This window comes from Coloeus monedula (assembly GCF_965178545.1).
Source record: "Coloeus monedula genome assembly, chromosome: Z".
NCBI lineage: Eukaryota > Metazoa > Chordata > Aves > Passeriformes > Corvidae > Coloeus > Coloeus monedula.
In genome coordinates this window covers 40,872,223-40,895,774 of record NC_138822.1, presented here as the reverse complement: position 1 = coordinate 40,895,774, position 23,552 = coordinate 40,872,223, and the positions used below count along the sequence as shown (strand labels likewise).

General features: G+C 37.3%; 1 protein-coding gene across 5 annotated transcripts in view; it reads right to left on the bottom strand.

Annotated features, from left to right (window-relative positions):
- Positions 1-23,552, bottom strand: part of DENND4C (DENN domain containing 4C) — a 74,540-nt gene that overhangs the window by 26,613 nt on the left and 24,375 nt on the right. For 4 of the 5 annotated variants that reach the window (XM_082301729.1, XM_082301731.1, XM_082301732.1 and 1 more), the window contains exons 3-19: positions 21,774-22,026; positions 20,732-20,801; positions 19,349-19,518; positions 17,658-17,899; positions 16,763-16,829; positions 16,059-16,117; positions 14,600-14,744; positions 14,090-14,265; positions 9,725-9,825; positions 6,491-6,709; positions 5,370-5,515; positions 4,228-4,263; positions 3,863-3,993; positions 2,901-3,033; positions 2,232-2,438; positions 1,423-1,551; positions 548-692 (exon numbers count right to left, since the gene is read on the bottom strand). In XM_082301729.1, coding sequence (XP_082157855.1) covers positions 548-692; positions 1,423-1,551; positions 2,232-2,438; positions 2,901-3,033; positions 3,863-3,993; positions 4,228-4,263; positions 5,370-5,515; positions 6,491-6,709; positions 9,725-9,825; positions 14,090-14,265; positions 14,600-14,744; positions 16,059-16,117; positions 16,763-16,829; positions 17,658-17,899; positions 19,349-19,518; positions 20,732-20,801; positions 21,774-22,026 — 2,429 coding nt within the window. Of the gene's footprint in view, positions 1-68; positions 216-547; positions 693-1,422; positions 1,552-2,231; positions 2,439-2,900; positions 3,034-3,862; positions 3,994-4,227; positions 4,264-5,369; positions 5,516-6,490; positions 6,710-9,724; positions 9,826-14,089; positions 14,266-14,599; positions 14,745-16,058; positions 16,118-16,762; positions 16,830-17,657; positions 17,900-19,348; positions 19,519-20,731; positions 20,802-21,773; positions 22,027-23,552 lie in introns of all 5 variants that reach the window. The other variant, XM_082301733.1, reaches the window with a different exon arrangement.

Genomic DNA, 23,552 nt, shown 5'->3' with positions numbered 1-23,552 from the left:
CCAACAGGAGACTAGAAAATTTAGCCTTATGGGGAACTGTTAGTAGTAAACCCAGCAGAATCTAGTACCTGTGCTAGAGTGATTATCAACGGAATCAAGCCTGACTAAGTCACTGACGAAGAGGGTGTGCTCCCCACTGTTAGCATCATTAGAACTATCCACGCTACCATGGCTCACCATGTCCCCATCACTTCCACCCGTGGGACTCCGCAGAGCTAAAGACATGAATGAGAGCTGGTTAGTAAGAGAGGACTTAATTGTTCAGGTTTTTTAACAAATCTGACCTCTTCAGACAATAGTAAATACTTCTGCTGGCACATATAAAATAGGAGTATGAAATTCTGGCAACAGAAATCAGACAATTAATTCTTCAGTATGCAAAAGACATTCTAATCCTGTTACAAGCATCAAGTTAGCAAACACCAATTTTTATACATTTAAGGACAGATTTTCCACTTTCAAAAGCCACAATGTTAGCTGCAATCCCTCAGAAAGCATGTCATGCTCCTGTTGACCAGAAATAAATCAATTTCAGCTAACTTATTACCTGATATCACAGGCATTTGTAGGCTCTGCGTTGATTTCTTTAAGCACTGCCTAAACTGCGCTGTGCCACGAACTACATTTCGTACCTTTGTCCACAGGAATATGCCACTGCGGTTACTACTAGGCCAAGAAGACTCTAAAACAGCCTGCAGAAAGAGACATTTTTGCAATAACAAAAACAGTAAGGAAGTTACATTAAAAAACACAGTACGGCAAGAAGCTTCTTTTTTCCCCTCATCAAAAAAAAAAGCATTTACTGTCAACCATGTGAAGTAGGACAAATACTTGAAATTTTATGAGCCCTTCCCTTTTATTCCACAGGTCAGTACACAACAGCTGAGTAAAAGCAAACAATGGATCAAGATTTCTTTAATTAAACAAGGTGGGTTTTGTTCTTATTTAGATATTTTGATTGCAACAGAAGACCATAGTAGCACCTCTTTTCTTTTTCCTTTATATTGTTTACCATGAAGTTTCATCAGGATATTCCAGAAACTTGGAAGCAAGGAAAAGAGAGAGAGGCTACTTCAACTAGCCTAATTCCAGCCTTCATCCATCTTGGATCTTGCTATCTTAAATAATACACCTTAGAATAGATTTATTTGACATGGAAGCCCTAGATGGTTCCAAAATTTGCAAAGGCAAACAGTTCAAATCTATATTTCAATAGAATTTTTGGTTAGCCAAACAGCATGGGAATGCAAATTTAACAGTGTAAAACCATATACTGTAGATTCAGCCATTCTGTAAGCATGTCCAAAAGGATTGCTTGACCAAGAGAATCAGCAAATCCAAGTGAAGAGCTGCAAGAAACAACTTTAAAAACATGCTACCGGACATTGGGAGTGACAACTGCAAAACACACTGGTCCCTTACCTTATTGTAATAACCATAGGTTATGGCATTTGGCTGTATTCCAGCATTTTTCATTTCAAAAAGGACTCTCACAGCCTGAACAGGCTGACCCCACAGTCCACAGAGCTGCATTACTACTCTGTAACAGACCTGACAAGATACAGAAACACATAAATGGACCGAGGACAAGAATTTTGAAACATCTTAAGCTCTTTTCTGATTTCCAACTTGTACACATGTAAAAGGGAAAGCCGCATCAGAGCAACTACTTAGTCCATAACGTGCCACAGCCAGAAGAGGGAGCAAAAATTAAACAGGAAATCACAAAACCTGAAATAACATCAGCAGTCACATTGTTGAGCATGCCAATTTTCTTTTTCCATTCAGCTCCTCTACTTGAGAAATAAAGGAGGTAAGGCCCCCATGTGAAAAGCAGCATAATTTGCTGTTATGTGCCTGTGGATACTACTGAAAGAATAGTATGCTGCACACAAACCCATTAGCCCTTTAGTGCAGTAAGGCTGCAAGGCATTCATTAAAAGTGCATTTGAAAACCAGGGATATTCAAGAACTTCCTTCTGGAAGGCATCTGTGAGATGACTAGCAACACTGAGTTGGAGTACTTGACCCAGCAGACACTATGCTGGGGATGAAAAAGGAAATTAATTTCCAGTTGCCGTAGTTAAGCAGACTTGAGATGATTTTAAGGTGGCTTTAACACAGGTCAAACCATAAGTACACTTAACCTGGTGGTGTCAGCGAAACACACTGTACTTGCACCTTGTCTTCTATCTCACATTCATGGTAACTTTTTTTTGATTTGCACTTGCCTCATCTAGTGGTTCCACATCCGTTTTCCTCATTTTAATCAGAACATCATATGCTTGTTGCAGTGCTTTGACCTTGGGATGTGCAACTCTGACATAGGCTGGTAGACAAATAAACCATAGGCTGTAACTATGACTGAAGAGACACTTAGCCCACTGGGAAGGGCTGACATAATACTTCTTGGCTAATTTATGGGCTGTTTTTATCTCCTGTAAGGGTGAAACAAAAAATAAAAGCAGACAAAAGATACAACATCTTGAATCTAGAAATCTAACTCAGATACTGGCTTCTTAAGAGTAAGAATTTAATAATAATAATAGACACACATTCAACTGAAGATCCCTTTTTACCGCTCTCTTATTAAGACTCTCTGCAAGCAAAAACTAGCATCAGGATCAAGCTTTTTTCCCTGCACTAAAGCATTAATTCTAATTTAATTTTTTGTTACAGTCTAAAGCTTAAAGATGCATTTGACAATAAACTGTAATCTCAGATGCTAATTTTTTAATCTCTTCTGTTTCTTTTACTTGTAAGTGTTCATTCTCAATAATTACACAGACCAAACCTCTAACAACATTAACTTATAGTATAAACAGGAAGTGGCAGCTCTATCAAGAAAGTTTGTTTCTTTCAGTGATCACACAGTGATTATTCAGTGAGACTCATCTGACCTGCTTTGTCCTCTTTGCCATGAGTGCTGGACTATTTGAAATGCTGCTTCCAGCTGGGTGTCTGCTGAAGGAGAGTTTGAGCTCCTGTGGCCTGTCAAAGAGCTTGAAATCTAGTCGCGGGAAGTTCTTATAGCTATATAGATGATTTAAAAAAACAGAAAATAAAAGCTTTTCACATACCTGCTCGTAGCAGGAAAGCCATACAAAGACAACTGGCATGGAAAAAAATGACAAACAGGAGAATAAAGAACGAGGAGAAAAAAAAGAGAAAATAGCAAGACACTTTTAGCCTTATTCACAAAGATGCCACAAGAAGATGCCTTGGACATTAAACCTCTAAAGATGATGGAAATAAGAACCAGACTGCTAACCATGTCATGAAGGTCAGGGGAGCACAGATGATGATCAACAAGGACAACAGCAAAAAACAGAACCCTCATGATCTCCAAGAGAGACAGGAAGAAAAAAATCATACCCAGAGTGTCTGAAACTCCACACTTCCTGCACAGGGCTGAAAAAGACTGAATGCAAGAAATCTGAAAAGTGGAGTGCATGTTTTGTTCTTTTGGTTCATTGTCTGCAGATCAGTAGTACTGGGTAGATTCATAACCCACCCTTCATCATTCCCAACATGGAACAAAGTGCACTGCACTTGCTACAAAATACATACAAATGGCTCAAACAGGAAGAAGGACACTGAATACATGCAGAAAAGTATTACCATATAGTTGGAAAGAAGTTATTGAAAAATTAATACCATAATCCAAATTCCCTCACACATACACACCCAAACCACTGACTTCCAGAGCTTCAGAAACTTACCAGAATCTGGGCAGTTCACATCTTTCTCTGAGTTCTTCTGAACACTGTATTAAGGCAAGTCCTGCACCAACATGGAACATCTGCCCTGCTAAGCACCATAAGCACTCCAGTTTCACTCTATGTGACTGTCTAACTTGTACCTGTATTTTGGCACTCGGTCCTGTCCATCATCAGCAGGTGGTTCTGGTGGCATTATGAACACTGTGTGTTCACTTTTTTGTGACTCATCAAGCTCAATCAAGCGTACATCTTCAACAGAATCTACATCAACCTGAAAACAGAGTTTGTACACTAAATACAGAGTTTGGCTTTGTAACAAAGTGTCCTTTTTAACTTCAATTATGTTAGAATATGTAAAAATATATTTAATATATGCTGCATTTGATTGGATATATATTATATAAATTATACTTGTTCTAATTACTCAAATATCAAGTCCACAGCCTTGTCTTTCCATTTTTATTTCATGATCAGATATTCCTAAACATTTTCAAGGGCAAAGTACCTTCTCTCCTTTTTCCGTTCCTTTATCTGGAAAGAGCTGGGAAAAGAAAAAAAAAATTAAGAGTTTCTTCTCAACTCAAAACCAAAATCCTAAATAATTCTATTAAAGCTGTGTCACTTCCTAAAATATTAAAGAAGAAACAGCAATTTTCCATATTACTGTAGAAGCAATTAAGCTCTTTTTCAAATGCTTCAGTAAATAATTCCGTAATCAGCATGCTTTCAATCCGCTCACATTATCTACTAAATACAAAATCCTAAATCTATCAAAGGAAAAGTGCTTTCATTTAGTTTAGTTGAGAGAAACTACTATTTTGCAGGTATTTCCAATATGACAACCTGCAGTAATAACAAATTATTAACAAAGTATTCTCTAGATGCATACCCCACATTTAGCAGAGAAAAGGAAAGGCAAATGAACTTTTATCGATTTACAAATGTTAATTTGATTAGAATCAATACTGAATCAAAGACTCAGTCTATAAGAAGCTATTATTAGAATGTTCTGCCCAGAAAGAATCATACATATGCCTTAAAAAATAAATACAATTCTCTAGCTCCTAGCTTTTATATTGTGAACCTGGAATTTTAAAGATGAAGCTATAAACTCCATAACCTATCTAGATCAGAACCATACTGATGTGACTTCATTAAAAAAAAAAAAAAAAAAAAAGAATGGGATACAGCAATCTTTCTCCTATAATATGCATGTAATGAAAGGGGAACTTATCCACATAAACCAGTTCTGACCCCATCTTAAGCACTAGGCATATTTTAAGTTGAAATTGCAAAAAACAACAACACAGATGCTCACTGGTAGTAATTCCTCATTGGAGGGAGGATAATTAACATTTAATGAGAAAACACAAATAGCATTTTGCTAAAGTGTCAGCTACTGGTAATTCTCACATTATCTTATAGACTGAAATCCTACAGGCCTTTAATTAAAATTTCATCCAACAACACAGAAATTATGACCACGCAAGATGATGAAGAAAAGAAAAAGAGTCAGCAATAACCACCAAAATTCCAATCCCTTTGAACACTTATTACAGAAGTTATGTACCTTCTCAACTAAATGACAGTAAAGTAACACAAAGTAGACAGAAAAATATTATTTAGTAGTACTACTACATTTCTCACCTTTTCTATGCAGTCATCAAAAAATGCCAAGCCAGTATCCTTGTCACTCACAAAACTGCACTCTTCAATAAAGCGGCTGAATATCTGTGTTTTGGTGAGATGCGTGTAGAACTTTGTATAGGCACGGTCTCTGCTTTTTAAAAATCCTGGTTAGAGAAGGGAACACACAACTAAATACCAGTTAAAAGTTCCATAAGAAATGAACACTTGAAGTGTCAACATAAATTACTTAAGGTGCTAATACATAAAGTATTTGCTTTACCTATAACAACAACTACTTATATCTACTTGCATTTGGAAGATTAAAATAATAGCATTTTTAGTAGCTATTTTTTTTAACATAGCTAACAATCCTCAGCAATCAATAACACCCATGTAATCCCTTCTCACTGTGTTGATTCATTGTGCAAGAAAAAGATGACTTGGTACAAAAGCATCCAACAGCTAAAACAATACTAAAATAAAATAAAATAAAAAAATTGTATTATTCTAAAAGAAGGTGATGGGCCTGATAAAATTGAAAAGTAAAAATCTCTTGTCAAATCTCTCATCCACTAATCTAAAAAAAAAAACAACAACCCCCAAAAAGAAACAAAACCCAAAACACTACCACATAAAAGAACTCTGTGACATTCTATGTGGTGTTCAACTCATGAACAGATCTGAATAGTTAACATTGATGAAGGAAGTGGTATTTGCTCACTATTGTTTATTGCTTTACTGTTTTTCTGACCTCTGCCCCATTCTCCACAATGTTTCCATTTATATCAAGACCATTACTTCACTCCTCATTACTGGGCTATTTAGCATTTTTGCTTCATACAAATTGAAAAACATTTTTTCGTTCCCAAGAGATGCCCTCGTAGAATATGCCATGATGAGAGGGCATCATGCTACTAAAAAAAAGCTTTTTCTAATACAAAGCTAGTGCAAACCTGCAGTTCTATGTGCATATATCTGTGTTCCAATCAACTTTGAACAGCTGAACTTTAGACAATTGCCATTTTAAATACTGCCAAGAACTCTACAACCAAAGGGAACTTTGACCTTTTAAAGTCATGCAGCTCTTCAGCTCTAAAGCTGTAACAGTGCTGTCAGCAGCTTGTTTGCACCACCCTCACCTTGATGATCAAACAAGGAATCAGCAGCAGTTGCTTTATTTGAAGGTGCCTGTGTGATTGGCTTGAGGAATGTTCTGTAACCCTTCAAAATAGATGCCATGAAACGGAGAAATGCTTCCTGGATCTCCATCTCAAGTTCTGTCATCTTCTTCTGCCAGGAAAAATCTGCTTCTATAGGAGTCATTTCCACTGCAGAGCCTTCTTGAGTTTTCCTGTGAACTGTCAATGAGCAACACATACAATCCTTTAATAAAAATTCAGTGCATTCAAAATTTTTTTCTACTTGCCCATATGCATAAGTGATAAGCACTAGAAATCTTGTGATTATTTTCCTGTTGAAGTGGCTGATATAAAAGGCAGGTTACCTCAAAAGCATATTTTTCTAACTCATGCAGCAGTCTGTGACATAAAACAAGGACATCAGCTCAGTTAATGTTACTTCATACTCAACTGAATATAGTCTTTCAACAATAAATCAACACAAACACAAACCACCACGTGTGGTGGTTTCTTCCACTCCCTGCCCCACCCAGCTCCTTTTGGGCTGCTGTACAACCTCCAGTCTCCACAGGCATTCCCTTTAGGCCTTGGCCTTGATTAATGGCTCCTGAGTAGTTAAGATCCCCTTGAGCTTATCAGAAACAATGGCTGTTCTGAGGAACTGCTGCTGCCTAAAGAACATTTCTTGCCTAATGGATGGCCTTGGAACACTATTTGCCTAAATCACAGCTTGAACAGAACAAGTATAACAACTTTTAAGGAAAATTCCAGCAGTTTCCAGTCTACAGGATGAAGACTGACAGACGACTGAAGATAATCATCTTGTGACACTATGAAGATTAGTCCTAAGCCAGGCCCTCTGAGCTCCCTGGGGCAGCTGTGACTGTACCAGCACCTCCTTCTCAGTGGGACCTCTTGGAGCCCACCAGCCCTCCAGTTTGCAATACTCTGAGGACCATTGCTGAAACCTGCTGACAGGGTCTGGGCTGTCAGTACTAGTACCCCCCAGTACCACCCAATCCTCAAAGCTCAACTTACCACCCATTGAGTGTTGCCAAATCATCTGACAGGAGTACCTCACTGAACTCAAGGTGAATTTTTAGCAAGTGTGTACACCTTTGTACACAATTCTTTGTATCTGTGTGCATGCATGTGTGAATGGATTTAAACACCCAACAGCAAGTATAGTCTGAATATTTCCATCTCAGATCTGTAATGAAGTTACTGTGGTGCATACAGTAAACCCTATTAAATCACTTTGTAAATGTTAAATCAATCAATGATTAAGTGATGCTAAATCCTTTAGACAAACCTGGGGCTTAGTTTGGACTTGGCCCCTTAGTCTAAGTTTGGATCCAGTGGCACCTAGGCTCCATTAGGAATTTAGAAAACAAGTGAGTCCATCTGCAACTCTTGACTCTACAGAAGGGCCTCCCCATACTATTTGTACTCTTGCTACTTTGCATCCTCAGTCTTTGTTACAATCATTCTACCTTGATTCTAATCTGATTTTCCTTTTGTGCTTCATCCATGTAGTCAGAAACAGAGTGAACCTAGCTACTGAACTTTGTCGTGCATTTGCATATTAATATGAAACCTGCTTTTACTGATACCTTTGCCACTGATTCTTTAAGTGACCTAAACCACTCATTTGTTAGACCATGTTTTCACTGTTCGGAAGAATACACATCTAAAACTACTTTTCCAACATAGATCCTAATATTTTAGTGCACCAAATGGTGGAAACAAGTGACATTCAGAGTTTACTCTTACAGTCTTAAAAAAACAGCAGCAGGATTGCTGAAAATGACAGCTCCACACTTATAACAAAAATATCAGTTACATCTCTACATAAATATAAACAAATATTACAACATAGCTATTATAATATTGCCAAAATAGAAAAATTATTTAAGAGAGACCACTGGCTGTGCTCCAGATAGAATTAGGAAGTAGTTCCTAGTGAATGACATACCCTGCTGATAAAAGCTGAGATTTTCTAACAGATGAAGTAAAGGCTATCTGCAAAAAAATCAACCATAGAAAACTAAGGCAAGAACACTTACCTCTTAATTAATACCATTTTTTGCTTTTGCAATTTATGAATTTTGTGTATCTTAGGTACACCTATGAGGCGATCATCACTTCCTTCCCCATAATGACATAACCTTACATAGCCTGAACCACCTTACCTGAAAAAACCTACCTATATTTAGACAGAAACAATACCTGAAAACTGTTAGGTCAGTTAGAACATTGCTCTTATCTGTCTAAGACATTAGGCTGAAGATGGTCAGTCTTTATTTTTCTTTTGACAAAATATTTTGTCAAAATTTAGCTACTCCATGATCCATCTCATTATCTGAGATATTCGCTAGAATTGGGCCCTGGGAACTACTCACATGTCAGCCTCCCCTCTGTGCCTGGGAAGATCCTGGAACAGATCCTCCTAGAAGCTGTGCTAAGGCACATGGAGGACAGGGAGGTGACTTGAGACACCAGCACAGCTTCACCAAGGGCAAGTCCTGCCTGACCAACCCAGTGGCCTTCTATGACAGAGTGACTCCATCAGTGGACAAGGGAAGGGCTACAGATCTCCAGAATTGTGTAAAGCCTTTGACGCAGACCCCCCTAACATCCTTCTCTCTAAAAGATGGATGTGACGGGTGGATTGTTAGAGGGGTAAGAAATTGGTTGGATAGTCCCATCCAGAGCGTAGTGGTGAATGGTTTAGAGTCACGATGGACATCAGTGACAAGTGGTGTCCTTCAGGGGTCTATACTGGGGCCTGTGTTATTTAATGTCTCCATTAATAACACACACAAAGGGATTGAGTGCACCCTCAGGAAGTTTGAAGATGGCACCAAGCTGAGTGCTGCTGTTGACACACCTGAGGAATGGGATGCCATCCAGAGGGACTTGAACAAACTCAAGAAGTGGGCCCATGGAATCTGAGATTTAACAAGACCAAGTACAAGGTGCTGCACCCTGAATTGGGGAAACCCCCAGTATCAACACAGGCTTGGGGATGAACAGATCTCTGCAAAGAAGGACTTGGGGGGGTGCTGGTGGATGAGAGCTGGACATGACCACGAGTAAAGGCTAAAAAACCAGATTAAATTCTAAGAAGTCACATTAAAAAAAGTCTAAAAAAATTAACCACACTTCATGCAATAGAAGGAAGTAATTACATTTAGATGCTAATTAAAATTAATTTTATTTTCTTTATTTCACCTGCTGCCAGCTGTGGGTGCAGTTTCTTTAAGGTGCTAAGCAGACTTTTACATGGCTTTTTAGGAAACTGCTTCCAGTTGGTGCTCTTCTTATCATCTGATCTAAAACACAGGAGAGACAAAAGAGAACTTACAAAATACAGACAACAGAAAAAGAATAATGTCAACCACCTTAATTTGCTTCATTTACAGAAGACAGTACCTTCAAATTATTTTGAAAATAAATCTTGTCACTGTACCTTTTTGTTTAAAAAAAAAATAGGAGTGACATAACTCAGAATTTCATTTTTTCAAATAAGAACAGTATAAATTGAGTAATGAGTAGAGTTTTCTCCAGTCTGCAAGGAAGATCTGCCTTCAGATTCCACTTAGACTTTTAAATTATTTCCCTTTCAGATTTTTTATCAGCCTTGCTACTATGATTTAAGCACACTGTTCTGTATGTGATTATTATGCAAAATCTATTCTAGCATAAACCTGCCATACCACTACAGATACAAAGAAAGGCAGTTCTGAATACATGTTACTGAAAAAGGACAGATCAGTCTGGGAACTTGATTATATGGTACTTTGCTATATGTTTATGGCAACCCAGTCCCGTCTTGAATCACAGTCCAACTGGTACTAGAAAGACTGGGAATTCAGTTTACAGCTGGAAAATCACGTGGTTGATTAAGCAGTGGGGTAAATTGCCTAAAGGGATGCTCATCTTCTTTAAGGAGAACAACAGTTACAATGCTAGACCTTCTTTAAGCAGTTGGATATAAACAAAGGGAGGGAATAAATCCTGAGAACTCCTATGCCTCTTTCTGGAAGACAGAAGGTGGGAGAGAGCTGCTCTTACAGAGACTACAATAAACCTTGTCACCATGAGACCTAACCAGTTATTACTATCCAGGCTGATATTGGCACTAGTTGTTTTTGCATTTTCCATCTGTGAAATATTTGTTCCATTATAATTTGCTTTATTGGCATGAACACAGAAATATCTGAGGAAGGAAGCCAAAGTTTCTGGAGTTAAAGAAAAATTCCATGCTTATGAATGCCTTTGCCCATTCTTCCCCCAACAGTGGCATGCCTATAAACCCTGTAAGTGGTGCCATTCCAAAAGTGACAGGAAAGAAATCCTGCTATGAAAATAACACAAACTCTCAAATCTTTGCCCTAAAAAGGCTACTTAACATTGAAAGCTCGTTAAGTATCACAGAGAGAGTTTAAAAAAATTTAAAAAGCAATAAGGAAGATGCTGAATGAATAAATATTTAGTATTTAGTATTTTTTGGAATAGCTTAAGAAAGGTAGCAGCATACTTGCTCTAGAAAGACACTAGACAGACTGATGTATGAGAAAATATCTAATTTTTCAGAAGTTATTTTTCTAGTCAGCAGTCTTTCCAAACAGCAACAGTGCTGTTAAATGCTTTTACACCTAAACAAACAAACAAACAAATCCAGCATTACCACACTGCCATAGACATAAAAAGGGGCAGAAACCAATGTGGATAAAATTAAACTAAACAATCTTTATTCACTAATAACACAGTATTTTCATAGTTCTGTGTTATCTTCAATACAAAGTGCTGTATGGAGATTTGGGTTTACCTACACATTTCCAAAATTGAAAGATATACTCATTTCCAGGTTAGAAACGTTTTATAAAGGCAGGTACCAATACCTCACATTTACCCAAGTGAAATATTACAGATGCCAAACTCCTCTGGAAGTCAAACAGGTTGTATAGATGAGATAAATGCAAAATGGGCAGCAAAATCAGAAGAGATCAGTTCATTATTGAAAGAGAAAAGGGGTTATAAGACCGTAAAAAAAAGGGTGGGAAAGCCTTGCCAGCTGCCTGCCTCATAAGTGGTCAGCCACTAGGAGATTTTTAGTTCAACAACCAATCCAAGTAATGCTGGTACTTGGTCTTTATAACAGTCCTAAAAGCATCTCGACTTCTTCGTCTCCCTGCAAAATCTCCTGATTTTATCTCTATTTTTCTGCAATGCAGTCCTCAACTTCCATTCTACTTATAAACAAAAATACTGAGGTATTTTTCCCTGCAAGTATCTTCAAATGAATAAGTTATCTTTCATGACATTCTTCAACACCTTCTTCTTTCACAACACCTATAATTATTCTCTTGGTGGCATAATACTTTGGTATAAACTGATGCAAATGCTTTTTAAAGTGTTTTTTATGGAGACCTAGTGGAAGGAGAAAAAAAAAAAACACATGATAAAAAAATAAACACAATTTGCTCCATTGTTTACTGTTTCCTGTGATGCTACTAACAAAACAAAACATTTCAGTAATGTAAAGGAAACATTTGTGTCACTAGAGGAAGGGTCCTTCTGAGACAGTAAAAATCAAGAAAGCATTTCACTGATCCACAAATCAAATTACTAACTCTAACTCAGGTGAGTAAAAAAGAAAGTCAAGAGTTTAAAAGTGACATGATGAGATAAATAAAACTAAATTTTCACAGAGAAAAGATGGCACTTGATTTAGTGATGATCATGCTCATCTTGAACTAAGATACATCTTTCTATTTACGATCTAGTTAAAAATGGAAAAGTAATTGTTGGGGAAGACGAAACAGGAAAGCCTTATAAATATGATTGCCTGACAAAAGATTTTGGGAATATGAAAACTATAAGCGACATCGAAATGAAAGCCACCTTTGAGATACCAAGTCTTAGTTACTGAACAACTGGAAAACAATGGTATGGCCGACTGAAGGTAATCCCCTCTTGATTGAACAATACCCTCTGCTTGCAGGCAGGTCCAAGGGTCAGAGCAGACCCTACTAGCTCAGCAGAAGGGGTCCAAAGAGTAGTTTTTAGGAGTTAAGATGTAACACTCTATGGTAATATAAGAACTCTTATAGGCTGCATGTAAATGCTATAGGATTTGTATCTTGTATTAGATTGGCTAGTGAAAATTAGAATATTCAGTACAGAAGATGATTTATTGTATTGCAACCAGGACTTCGCACATTCTCATTCCTCTCTCTCGCTCCACTCTTACCACACTCTTATTCCTCTCCCTCTCTCTCTTTACTTACTTGCTTACACTCTTGCTCTCTTGGGCCTGCTCAGAGCTGCAGCTGGCAGCTCTAAGCAGTGCCCCTGTACCCACGCCCTTTGCAATAAACCGCATGTTCCAAGATCTGACTACAGAGATCTCTCGTCTCCAGCCGTCCCAACCGTCCGACCCACCCAAGCTCCCGCAAGTAATTAATAAAGTTACTAAACACCTGAAAAAAACGGGTTTTAATTTCTATTATTTGTACTCAAATTATAGAAACCCACAAGAGTTATTCTGAATTAGTGTCTCCTCAAGAAGGTGCAAAGAAACTGTTCAAGGAATACTTCAATTCAAGAAAAGTACTAAAAATACAATAGTTAAGTGAAAATATTTTAGAATTAATGTAGTGAAGACACCAAATTTCGCTTGATTGGGCTCACAATCACAAAACTTCAGAAAAATTTCGTTAGTAACACTAACATAAAGTAGCCCAAGTGCTTACAGCCCAAGTGCTTGCAGCATCAAGAGCTGTTATCAAAGATCCTGACGCATTCATGTTCATGTAGGTTGGAAAAAACCTTTAAGATCATCAAGTCGAACCACTTACTTAACACTGCCATGACCACCACAAACCCATGTCCACCACTAAACCAAGCACTGTACCTACATGTCTTTTTTACGTACCCCTAGGGTTGGTGACTCGGCTGCTTCCCTGAGCGGTCTGTTCCAAAGCCCGACCATGAGTGAAGAAAGTTTTCCTACTATCTAATCTAAAGCTCCCCTGGTGCCACTTGAGGTCATTTCTGTTCATCCTACTTCTTGTTACTTGGGAGAAGAGATCGACCTCCACCTGGCTACAGCCCCCTTTCAAGCAGTTGCAGTGATAAGGACCTCAGGGTCCTTTTCCACATATTACACATCCCCAGCTCCCTCAGCTGTTCCTCACAACACTTGTGCTTCACACTCTTCACCACCTTCTCTGGACATGCTCCAGCACCTCAATGTCTTTCTTGTTGTGAAGGGCCCAGAATTGAACACAGAATTTGAGATACAGCCTCCCCAGCACCCTAGTACAGGGGGACCAATCCTTTCCCTAGTTACTTACCATTGTCACAAATTTATAGATGCAAGATCTGCATCACATTTTTACGGGAAGTGCCAAGTGTTGATCCATGACTTACAAAGTTTTAATTTGCTTTGAAGCATTAGAAATGAGAAAAAAAACAGGGGACAGTAAGAAACAAACCACATTGCATCAAACAGTGTTTAACAATTTATCTCCTGAGCACTTCAGCAATCTCTTCGTCTACAGAAAAATATAAAATCTCTATAGAACTTACATGTAGACCATGTTTGTGTCTAAGTCAATGCACACAATATCCTGTGGTGGATCGTACAGATCAAAGTATCGTGAATCAACTCCAACAATAAATGGAACAGGTGCACTGAGTACGGTGGCCAGAGACAAAGGACAGAGGGGGATATATGGACATTGCCACTGAAATGGAAATATCATCTGAAGGAAAAATTAAATTAAATAAATGCATTAACACAAGACAACAGATATTGTAAAAGAAAAACCAAGAGATTACATACAGCACATTGAAATGAAATTGCTAAAAGCTTTGTAACACTATCAGAAAAAAGTCCCCAAGTCTGATTACTTTAATCAGTTATCTATGCAAAAATTATGATCTTTCTAAGAGTTACTAGCTAGGACAATTGAACTAAATGCTATTGCTGGGAAAAAAGACCATTCAGTACATCAATAACTTCAACTTAAAGCCTTGTTACAACTGTGGTGTTTAAATTGATTTCTCTCACTACTGTATAGAACACTTTGTACTTACAGCTACTACAGCTTCAGCAACGCCTGTCAACACAGCTGGTCTAAGGGAATGGAGGAGGATCTTGCCTTCTAGTAATACAAAAAGTAATAGAGTGGCACAGTTTTCTGGTCCAAGATTCATGAGCAGAGTGCTAAAGTTTGCTCCACTAAGGAGTAGATGGGAAAGGGGAAGAAAAGAAAAATATTACAGGGTTTAAAAAAAAATTACTGCTATCAAACTTCTGACAACTCTTTGGGATCAACTAGTTGAATGGTGCTAATACACACTAAATACCTACCTATCTAACTAACAGCCATCATGTCATTTTAAGGCTTATACTATGCCAAAGAAACCTAAATTTGCATTCTATTGCTGAAGAAACATACACTAAACCACGCTACTGCTGAATTTGTGTTGCTTGCTCTCATAGATGCACAGGCATCTTGTCTTCATAACAGTAAAGCAAATCTAATTGGTTAACCAATTCAAACAAAAACAAGACCAGCAGTTCCATACGATGAGTTACTTCATGAAAGAATCATGAACTAGAGTATCCATTTGATCTTAGAATCACAGCATCAAATTCCGGTATGAAATTAATCCATCATTCTGATAGCAACATGCCTTTAGTTCCTATAGTTTAGCCTCCATTTAATTTGTTTGGATAGTACACACTTAGGAATTGTAATGATATCTATGAGTACAGGGGTGTCAAATTGGTCCTTAAAAAAGTTTTTACATGTTGCTTTGCAATTTGGTGGAGGGCTGCAATTTTTCACCTAAGTGCTTGTCTAAAAACTGTGATTAAAGATGGGATTCTTCTGCATAAAAAATATTATATGATAATGCTTTGGGGCGGAGAGAATAAAAAGGCAGAAGATCTTGGTTTTCAACTTAAAACCAAAGAACAGCAAAAGTGCTGAAACAAAACCCCATGTCACAATCATAGGGAGGTCTAACCCAGAAGGTGCAGGCAGCATCCATAGAGACTGCAACAACTTTCAAGCACAAATAACAATTTGTAGGTATACCTTTGAATTTCCAAAATGTTTGCACACTTGTGGATTCACAGATTTCACCTAACTGCTTGATTTAACTGTCTCTCTTGGATCCAAAAAGGGAAAAAAAGCAAGATAGCAGTCTCTATTCTATTAAATTTTGCTTACTGCACTGGTTCTGAAAATACAAGATCTTTAAATATGTGTATTTTTTTTCTCCTCACAAACGTCTTATTATTCCTTTGGAGTTCCTGCAATAATCTGGCAAGTCATCTTTATTTCAGGATAATTAATGATATTATACTTCCACAAGGGACACATCTATGTCAAGAAAGGACTGTGTAACATTAAAAGTGCATATTGAGCTTCCTGTTTATAATACCTATTGAGATTGCACTAACATTTGACTTCCTTCTAAGACTGACTCCTACTTGCCTCTGATTTTTTCAAGTAGCATATATTTAAAGCATTAATAATGATACCTTAATGGCAATGGTGTAGAAACTGGCTGTGACAATATTAATGCATCATGGGCAGAAAGCTGAAACACATAAAGTAGTATGTGATTGATATGAACAACCTCAAAGTTAATACAGTATAATATTCCAATATAAATATATATCCATAGTCTTATAAACTGCCTGGTTTACAGACACAGTGTCTTTGGGACTCGGGTTCACTAAGTGAACAGAACATGTATTAACCACTGAAACAATTCTGAGCATTACAGGAAACCATCTGTGACTCAGTGTTGAGTATGTAACTACTGCTGGGTGATTAAACAGAGAAGCACAAGAGACAATGCCCCAGGGGACTAACATCTGACCCACAGCAGTGGGTGGACAAGTGAGAGAAAGACAGAAAACAACCCTGCCACGGAGGTAATGCAAATGGTGCCTATAAAATAAAACCATAATACGTGGCAGATATTTCACAAGCGCAAGTAGGACACTTCTGCCATCCACACCACCTGAAGTCTGAAATAGTTTGTTTCCTTTGCTAAGTTTTCCCAGGTTTATACCAATGAGAGAGAAGGCCAGCCCATCCATCTCCTCCCCTCTCCCTTCCAGTAGGTGAGTATTCAAACCCAAGTAAAAAACATAAAGGAAGAAACCAAAGGCAAGAGAGGATTTGCCATTGCTGTGGCTTAAAACAGATTTTAAACTAGTGAAAACGTTTTGCTTACCTGCACAAGAATCCTTGGCCTTTGTGGTGAAGGGAAAGGTATATTGTGCATAAAATGGGATATATGCCTTCAAAGAAGACAAGATATTAGAAAAATAGTAAAGAAGGGCTGAAAACAATGTTAACCACATTTCAGAATTAATATGCTAGCATGTTTTAGAAAGACTGTTAAGATTTCTTTACTGTTTCGGTAAGTGTAAGAGCCTACTTATGCAAACCGAAACAAAGAAGCTTAATTCGCTCACATTTCGTGCCTGAAAATTAATACTGGCAGCTTCAGATATATAAGCAAAAGATATGAACAAAATGGCATTTATGCAAGCCACTTAAAACCCCAGGCAGCCTAGTTCTACAGAGTTTTAAAGGAGATTCTGCTAAAGTATATACTTCACTGCCAGATGTCTTAACAGTTTTGAAGGTAACATCATTTTCCAGCAAACTTTCAGGATCATGACAAGCATCCTTTGCAGAGTTTACAAACACAGCCACAGACAATCTGAATTAGCTGCAGTGCTTGGAAACAGGCATAGATATTCGCTGCTAATGTACAGCATTCTTGAGCTTATATTTATTAAGCTAAAACAAAGGACAGCAAATGTAGCATGTATCACAGCTCAGTCTGTTCTGTGTTTGATTTAGCTAAGAGAAAGGTAAACAGGCTTGACATATTCTAAAAAAAACCCAGAGTAAAATCCAGTTAGTTTTGCTGGCACTGCAAGAGCCAGTACTATTAAACAGAAGCAGCAACAATTTCTATCAGTACAACATAAGCTAAACAGTGCAAACAAGATGACGGATCAACTATAGCAACTAGGCAACTGAGACATGCACAAATCACATGACTTCTTGAGCTTATAACTACATTCCCACATCAACTTGAAAAATGTTTCACATACTTTTCAATGGGAAGAGGATGAGGTCCAGAGACAGAGAGTTTGTAGATGAACATAAGAAATTTTCTAAATGCTTCAAAGAAAGGCCAGTGTGAGAGAAGACAGATGCATTTGTTTGAATTGATGGACTTGGAAGTAATCACTTTTCTCTCTACAGTTGTCAGAAGACCCAGCTGCGATTGCTGTTTTTCTGTTAGCAGCTCCCTGGGATAAGGCTCATAGAACTGGATAGCAGCACCATAAACCTAAAAGATTAAGAAAAACAGCTAAGCAAGTCCAGTATTTAACAGGAAATTGGGCTAGAACTTTTGGTGCATCTTTACGTCCTCGGTGTTTGCACAAACTACAGTGCTTTTGCTGGTACCTTATGAAATGACATTATTTATGCCATATACCCAAAGCAACCTTATAAACAAAGTGGTTTGAACTCTCTTCCTCATTTTCATTGCACCTTCCTCAACAAAGTATTCATACTCAGCAAATTGAAAGGGAAGGAACCAAACCTTCATTCTGTGACAAAACCTTATTAATCATCTGGGTCAAAAACACCCCCAAAATCTCAAACTCAAACTCTCATCAAATGTTTCTCTTTAGTAAATTCCCCTATCACTACCAAACCAAACAATAAAATTATTTTAGCTTTGACTTCCTTCATTTTATCAAGCTAAACAGACACCAACCTTTTCTAATACTTCTTCCCTATTTGTCAGAGTTTCATAACTGAGTTATTCTGGTAAGCTTAGCAAAAGAAGAATAAGGAAAGAAAAACAGTAGCAGCTACTGCATCCCTGCTTGCAATAGAAGTATTAATATTTTGGACAAATGTTTTCTTCTGTTTGGAAAGGGAGTGAGACAGAGTGGAAGTTGAGCTGTTATCACCAACAGAGCCAAACTGCTGTTTATTAGAGAGTCAATCACACATTAAATCACTCCCTCATACAGTTCACACACACACACAGACAGTTGGCAAGGTGAAACAACAGCTGGGAGACCAACCCTAAGCAAAGGCTCCCTTGCTTCATCAGGAGTACCTCTACTACCTTCCCACATGTAAGCCAAGGCACATTTTTGGTGCCTTTGTGTGCTGGTGGCCTTCCACAGATTCAGCAGACAGATCCAAATGTTAGAATTCAGATGTTTGAATTCATGCAAATTCATGCATCCCTTCATGCAAATTCAACAAGATCACTAAGTCTTGTATGCTCATTAAAGCCTTTCACATCCTCCCTCTCAGCACATACTTTTCCTCTCCCTGCCTTCCTGTTTTCTGGTAGCTAGTTATCAACTCACGTGCAGAGATATGTACAGAGCCCTATTACATAAAGTCACATAGAAGTGCCTTTTAAATGTGAAAACTGTAACAATTTGCTAACACATTGCTCACACACGTGTTAAGTTCTCTTTAATATGTAGCCTACACTTCCATTCCCATTACATGAAAGAACAGGGAAAGCCATGTGCTGTGAGCTTTGGTTTTGCTAAGGGTATGGTTCAGCCTACATAGGAGTAAACAGCATATACTCTTCCAGCTGCTTCCTGTTTTGATTCATTTTCATCTCACATGAAGGCTTAAGAAATATAATTTTATAAGGAATTATTAGATAATGTATTTCTTAAACACAGAAGAAACAATCCCCATCTATCTTTATAACAGCCACCTGAAATAAAAGCAAAAACACAGTGTGGAGCCATACCTTTTCTGCAGAAGAGCATGTCAGTACAAATGTTGAGAACACCGGTAGTGGATATTTGGTTTGAGGGTCCCAGCACTCAATAGTAGCTCCCATAGGAAGGCAGAAGAGAGGTACAGAGTCTGACAGTGGAAATGATTCATAATTCTCTTGAGGATATCTGAAAATTAAGCCTCAAGAACAGGAAAAAGAAAAGTAAGCACATTTGCTCTGTAGGCCCTAAATAATGCAAGCAATATATTTTCCACAAAATATAGGTACGCCTGACAGTTACCTGAACTTTATAACTGAAGATTATAACTGAAAAGAGAAAGTCTTTCATTTGACAGTAAGACTAAGCCATCCAAGTAACAATCACTTGAAAATAGTATATGAATACTGAAGTTACTTGTTGAGCTATTACGCTTTTAATAACTGCTCAAAAACAGTACATAGTGAAGATTTTCACATCAAACCACTTGGGAATTACTTGTGCTATTTAAATGTGCCACTGGATTAGATTTTATTAGAAATTCCTATGAAGAAAGTGATAATTCACTGTAAAAACAGAAATAATACCTTCATTGAAAATAGGATGAACTATCTGACTGTCCGCATTCTCTGCTACTCTGTATGTTGAATTTAAAAGAATTGTTTATCCAGCTTTCAGAAATATATCAAACTCTTGCTGTTAGAAAAATGGCACACAAGCATGGGTTTATTATTGCTGCTCATCTTGCTCGTTCTGTGCTACACCAACTTCATTATCTATTCTTTCAGCTTCCGTTTGGTAATTTATTCCTTTCAAAGGAATTTGGTACACTTAGTTCTCAGCAGAAACATTCTGAAAGTTTTTTTGGGCTTCTTCAGAAACAAAAAATAATCTGTAGCAATGCATTAAAAACCTTTTAAAAGCCAGACTTGTCATTTATTGTTCAGAATATTTTTCACTCTCCTCAAATAAGGAACAAGAAAATAGTTGTGGAACTGAAGGGAAGAAATACATTTAACTTTCATATTAAACAGAAGATGTTTAGACATAGAAAGAAATACAAGTAAGGCTGAACAGGATTTTAATTACTCCTTCTCCGTTATCACCAACGCAAAAAATATGAAGTCTTTTCCTACATCTGAAATGTTTGCTATGACAAAAGTTTGCTAAAGCTCCTAAGGCAGCAAGCCTGTCACAAGAACTAGAATAATAAAGAAAAATGCTATTCCCTTTTTTTTTCCCCGGGAAAAAATGAGGAGAGCAAAGAAGGCACTATAGAAGCTGATTTCAATGGACATCCTCCAGGAACAGTATTCCCACAGACAGCACTAAAATTTTTTAAATTATTCTTTTATTTCAACAAGGCATTTGAATCCTTTTGTTAACATGTTAAGACAGCTTCTAAAACTACTTACCAGCTTTATATGCTAAAGAGTTAGAAGCTGGCACAGATTTCTTGTAACAAAGGTATACACTGGAACCCCACTGAAAGACACAAGTTTCATCTCAGAACCAGCAAAGATGACAATAATCAACAGAAATCAAGCATTCGAATATACTCCCTTTACAAAGAAATCAGATATTTTAACAAAAAGCATTACAGAATAAAATGACCAGTTGGCTGCTGAGTGCATGTAAATGACAAAAATGAGAATTCATCCTTCTCTCACTTTTCAGAGATTAAAGGATTTACATAAAATAACCACACCACCACACTACTCTCTGACCTGTTTCAACAAAAGAACAGGCAAAAGTAAAGCAGTTTAATTTCCACCTTCATGTTTCCTTGGTTATTTAAGAGTAGACTCTTTTGGGGACTTCATTAGGGGAAGTCAAGTTCTAATCATCATAACTCATAGCTTGAAGCTTTTATTGTAGTTCTGTAAACTGGTTATTGACACAGAGTTTTTGTAGTTTGTCTAAATAAACTCTACCACTCAAAAAACCTCACTTATTCCACTCCAAGCAAACTAAAAGCAAAACAGACTAAATAAAAGAGAACCAATTAAAGCAAAGCAAACTGAGAAACTGTAAGCAGCAATTATCATACTTACAATGTCTAAGTAACACAGGCATTAGAAATAACTAAGAAAAAAGCATTTCTGATTATACCAAATGCCAGCATCCCCAAAGGGAAGGGAAGGGATAATTAAAAGAAAAATAAATTAACATTTTATTGCACTACTCCTAAATAGCGCCCAGACGAATAGATGAATATGCAAACTGAAGTAGTGAGTAATCAGTATGAAACAGTAATTTCTAACCCGAGAGGAAATCAAAGCAACAAAACCTACAAAACCGACATCTCACACATTGTATAAAGAATGAAGGAATTACGGTGTAGTGATAGAACACAATTATAATAGTGCTAAGAAGAGTTCAAGGACCTTCTCCTTTAAATATGCCTGTTGGGTTAAAAAAGAAAAAAAAAGGGAACGCAAGCTTGTAAATACTCACCATACCACAATTTAAATTCTTATCCACTTTACAGAATGTGTGAGGAGGGGTTTCCCCTTTGCTGGTAACAATGACACAGATATCTGTCACTGCCAGTGAGTTCTGAGGTCGCACTGGAGGGGCCCTTCGGTAGGTGATGAAGATGCGTTGTGAAGAAGCCGAGCTGTTGTTAACATTAGCGCAACGACCGTAGGGAGTAGCTTGAATCACCTCACAGCCCGAAATTATGCGTTCCTTCCCCTCATACAGAACTCTGCACACAGGAAGGAAACAGTATTATGTGCATTCAAATAGAAATGAAGTTACTTGAACGCATTCGGAGACAGCAACCTATGTCATCATTGCAACATTTTACCGGCACCTTTTATATTGTCTTTCATCATGCAGCACTTGAGGTTGAAGAAACTGCTCAGAAATATTTAAAATTAAACTGAACAAATCAGAGATACAGAAAAATAAAATCATGCTACATTGAAAAGGATTTTAGTTATGGAACTAGTTGGAATGCTGCACTATCAATGAAAAATAAATACAAATTACAGTTTAAATTGCTCTGGACACTGGACAATTTAATCACTAAAATGCCTGCTAAGTCATTTTAATCTTGTCTTTTTCTGGTTTTTATGTTAAGTGTTCTTTGGGTTTGGGTTTTGTTGTTGTTGTTTGTTTATACTTTTTTCAAGAAATATTTTTGGGAAAGCACAACAGAGGACAGAAGTCTGCTTCCTAGATGAATTTTTACAGGGAAAAAAAAAAATCTAAGCCCAGTAATATTTGACATTCACAGTTTGAATAACAGTGCTTAAGATAAGGAGGGAGGAAGACAAACTAATACTTTGCTCAACAGAAAAGGAAGAAATAGTAAGTACAGTTGACTGTACTTCTAGAAAGCAGAATATATCTTACATGGCTCTACAGCAACATTCATGTGGTGTATGGATTTTTTTCTTTTTGCAAGATCACTAACTTAGTTCATCATATTCTTAGCAAAAAATGAAAGATTCTTTACAGCTTCACAGCAGCTAAATAAGCAATAACTTTTCTTTCCCTAATGTAAAGCTACTAGAAAGTCACTGTGAGACAAAATGCGGAAGCCAAAACATACACCTGAACACTTTTAATGCACAATGCTATTACAGGGCAAGCTTTATCTCCCATTCCACACCCAAATAAGCAATGGCTCCATTTGCTTGGTTCTCTGCAGTATGTACAGAGTACTTGTCACCTTCAAATCAGTTTTTATCATAACAAGACTTAGGATAAAGGTAACACATTAAACCTTTGTACTTTGTGATCTGCAGCTTCCCACTTGTATTCCATCACAACTTAAAAATAAAAAATAACCAGACAATACATATTTACTGTCCCAAAATACCTTTGGTTAAATGTTTGACAGACTACTACTAAGTATGTTTTTGAATACTTGAAAAAGTCATGTGTCTAAGCTAAAAAAGTCTTCTTTCACATCCAAAAATTCTCAGAACTTTAAAAAAATATAAACTTAGAATACAAAAAATTAAAACTTTCAAAGTTACTCAAATACTCTTCCCATCATTAAATTGGAAAGCACAAATATTACTGTTTATTCTGATTCAACAGAACAAACATATATCTTGTCAGAATATTGATGACGAATTACAGTCCTAGAATACTTGAAAAAAGCAAAGAAATTACATGAATTGGGACTATCTCAACGTAGCTACCAGGCTGCCAATTTATTCAACTAATTCATGAAGGACAGTAATATTCAACAATTGTTTCAGTTGTAAAGACTCTGAT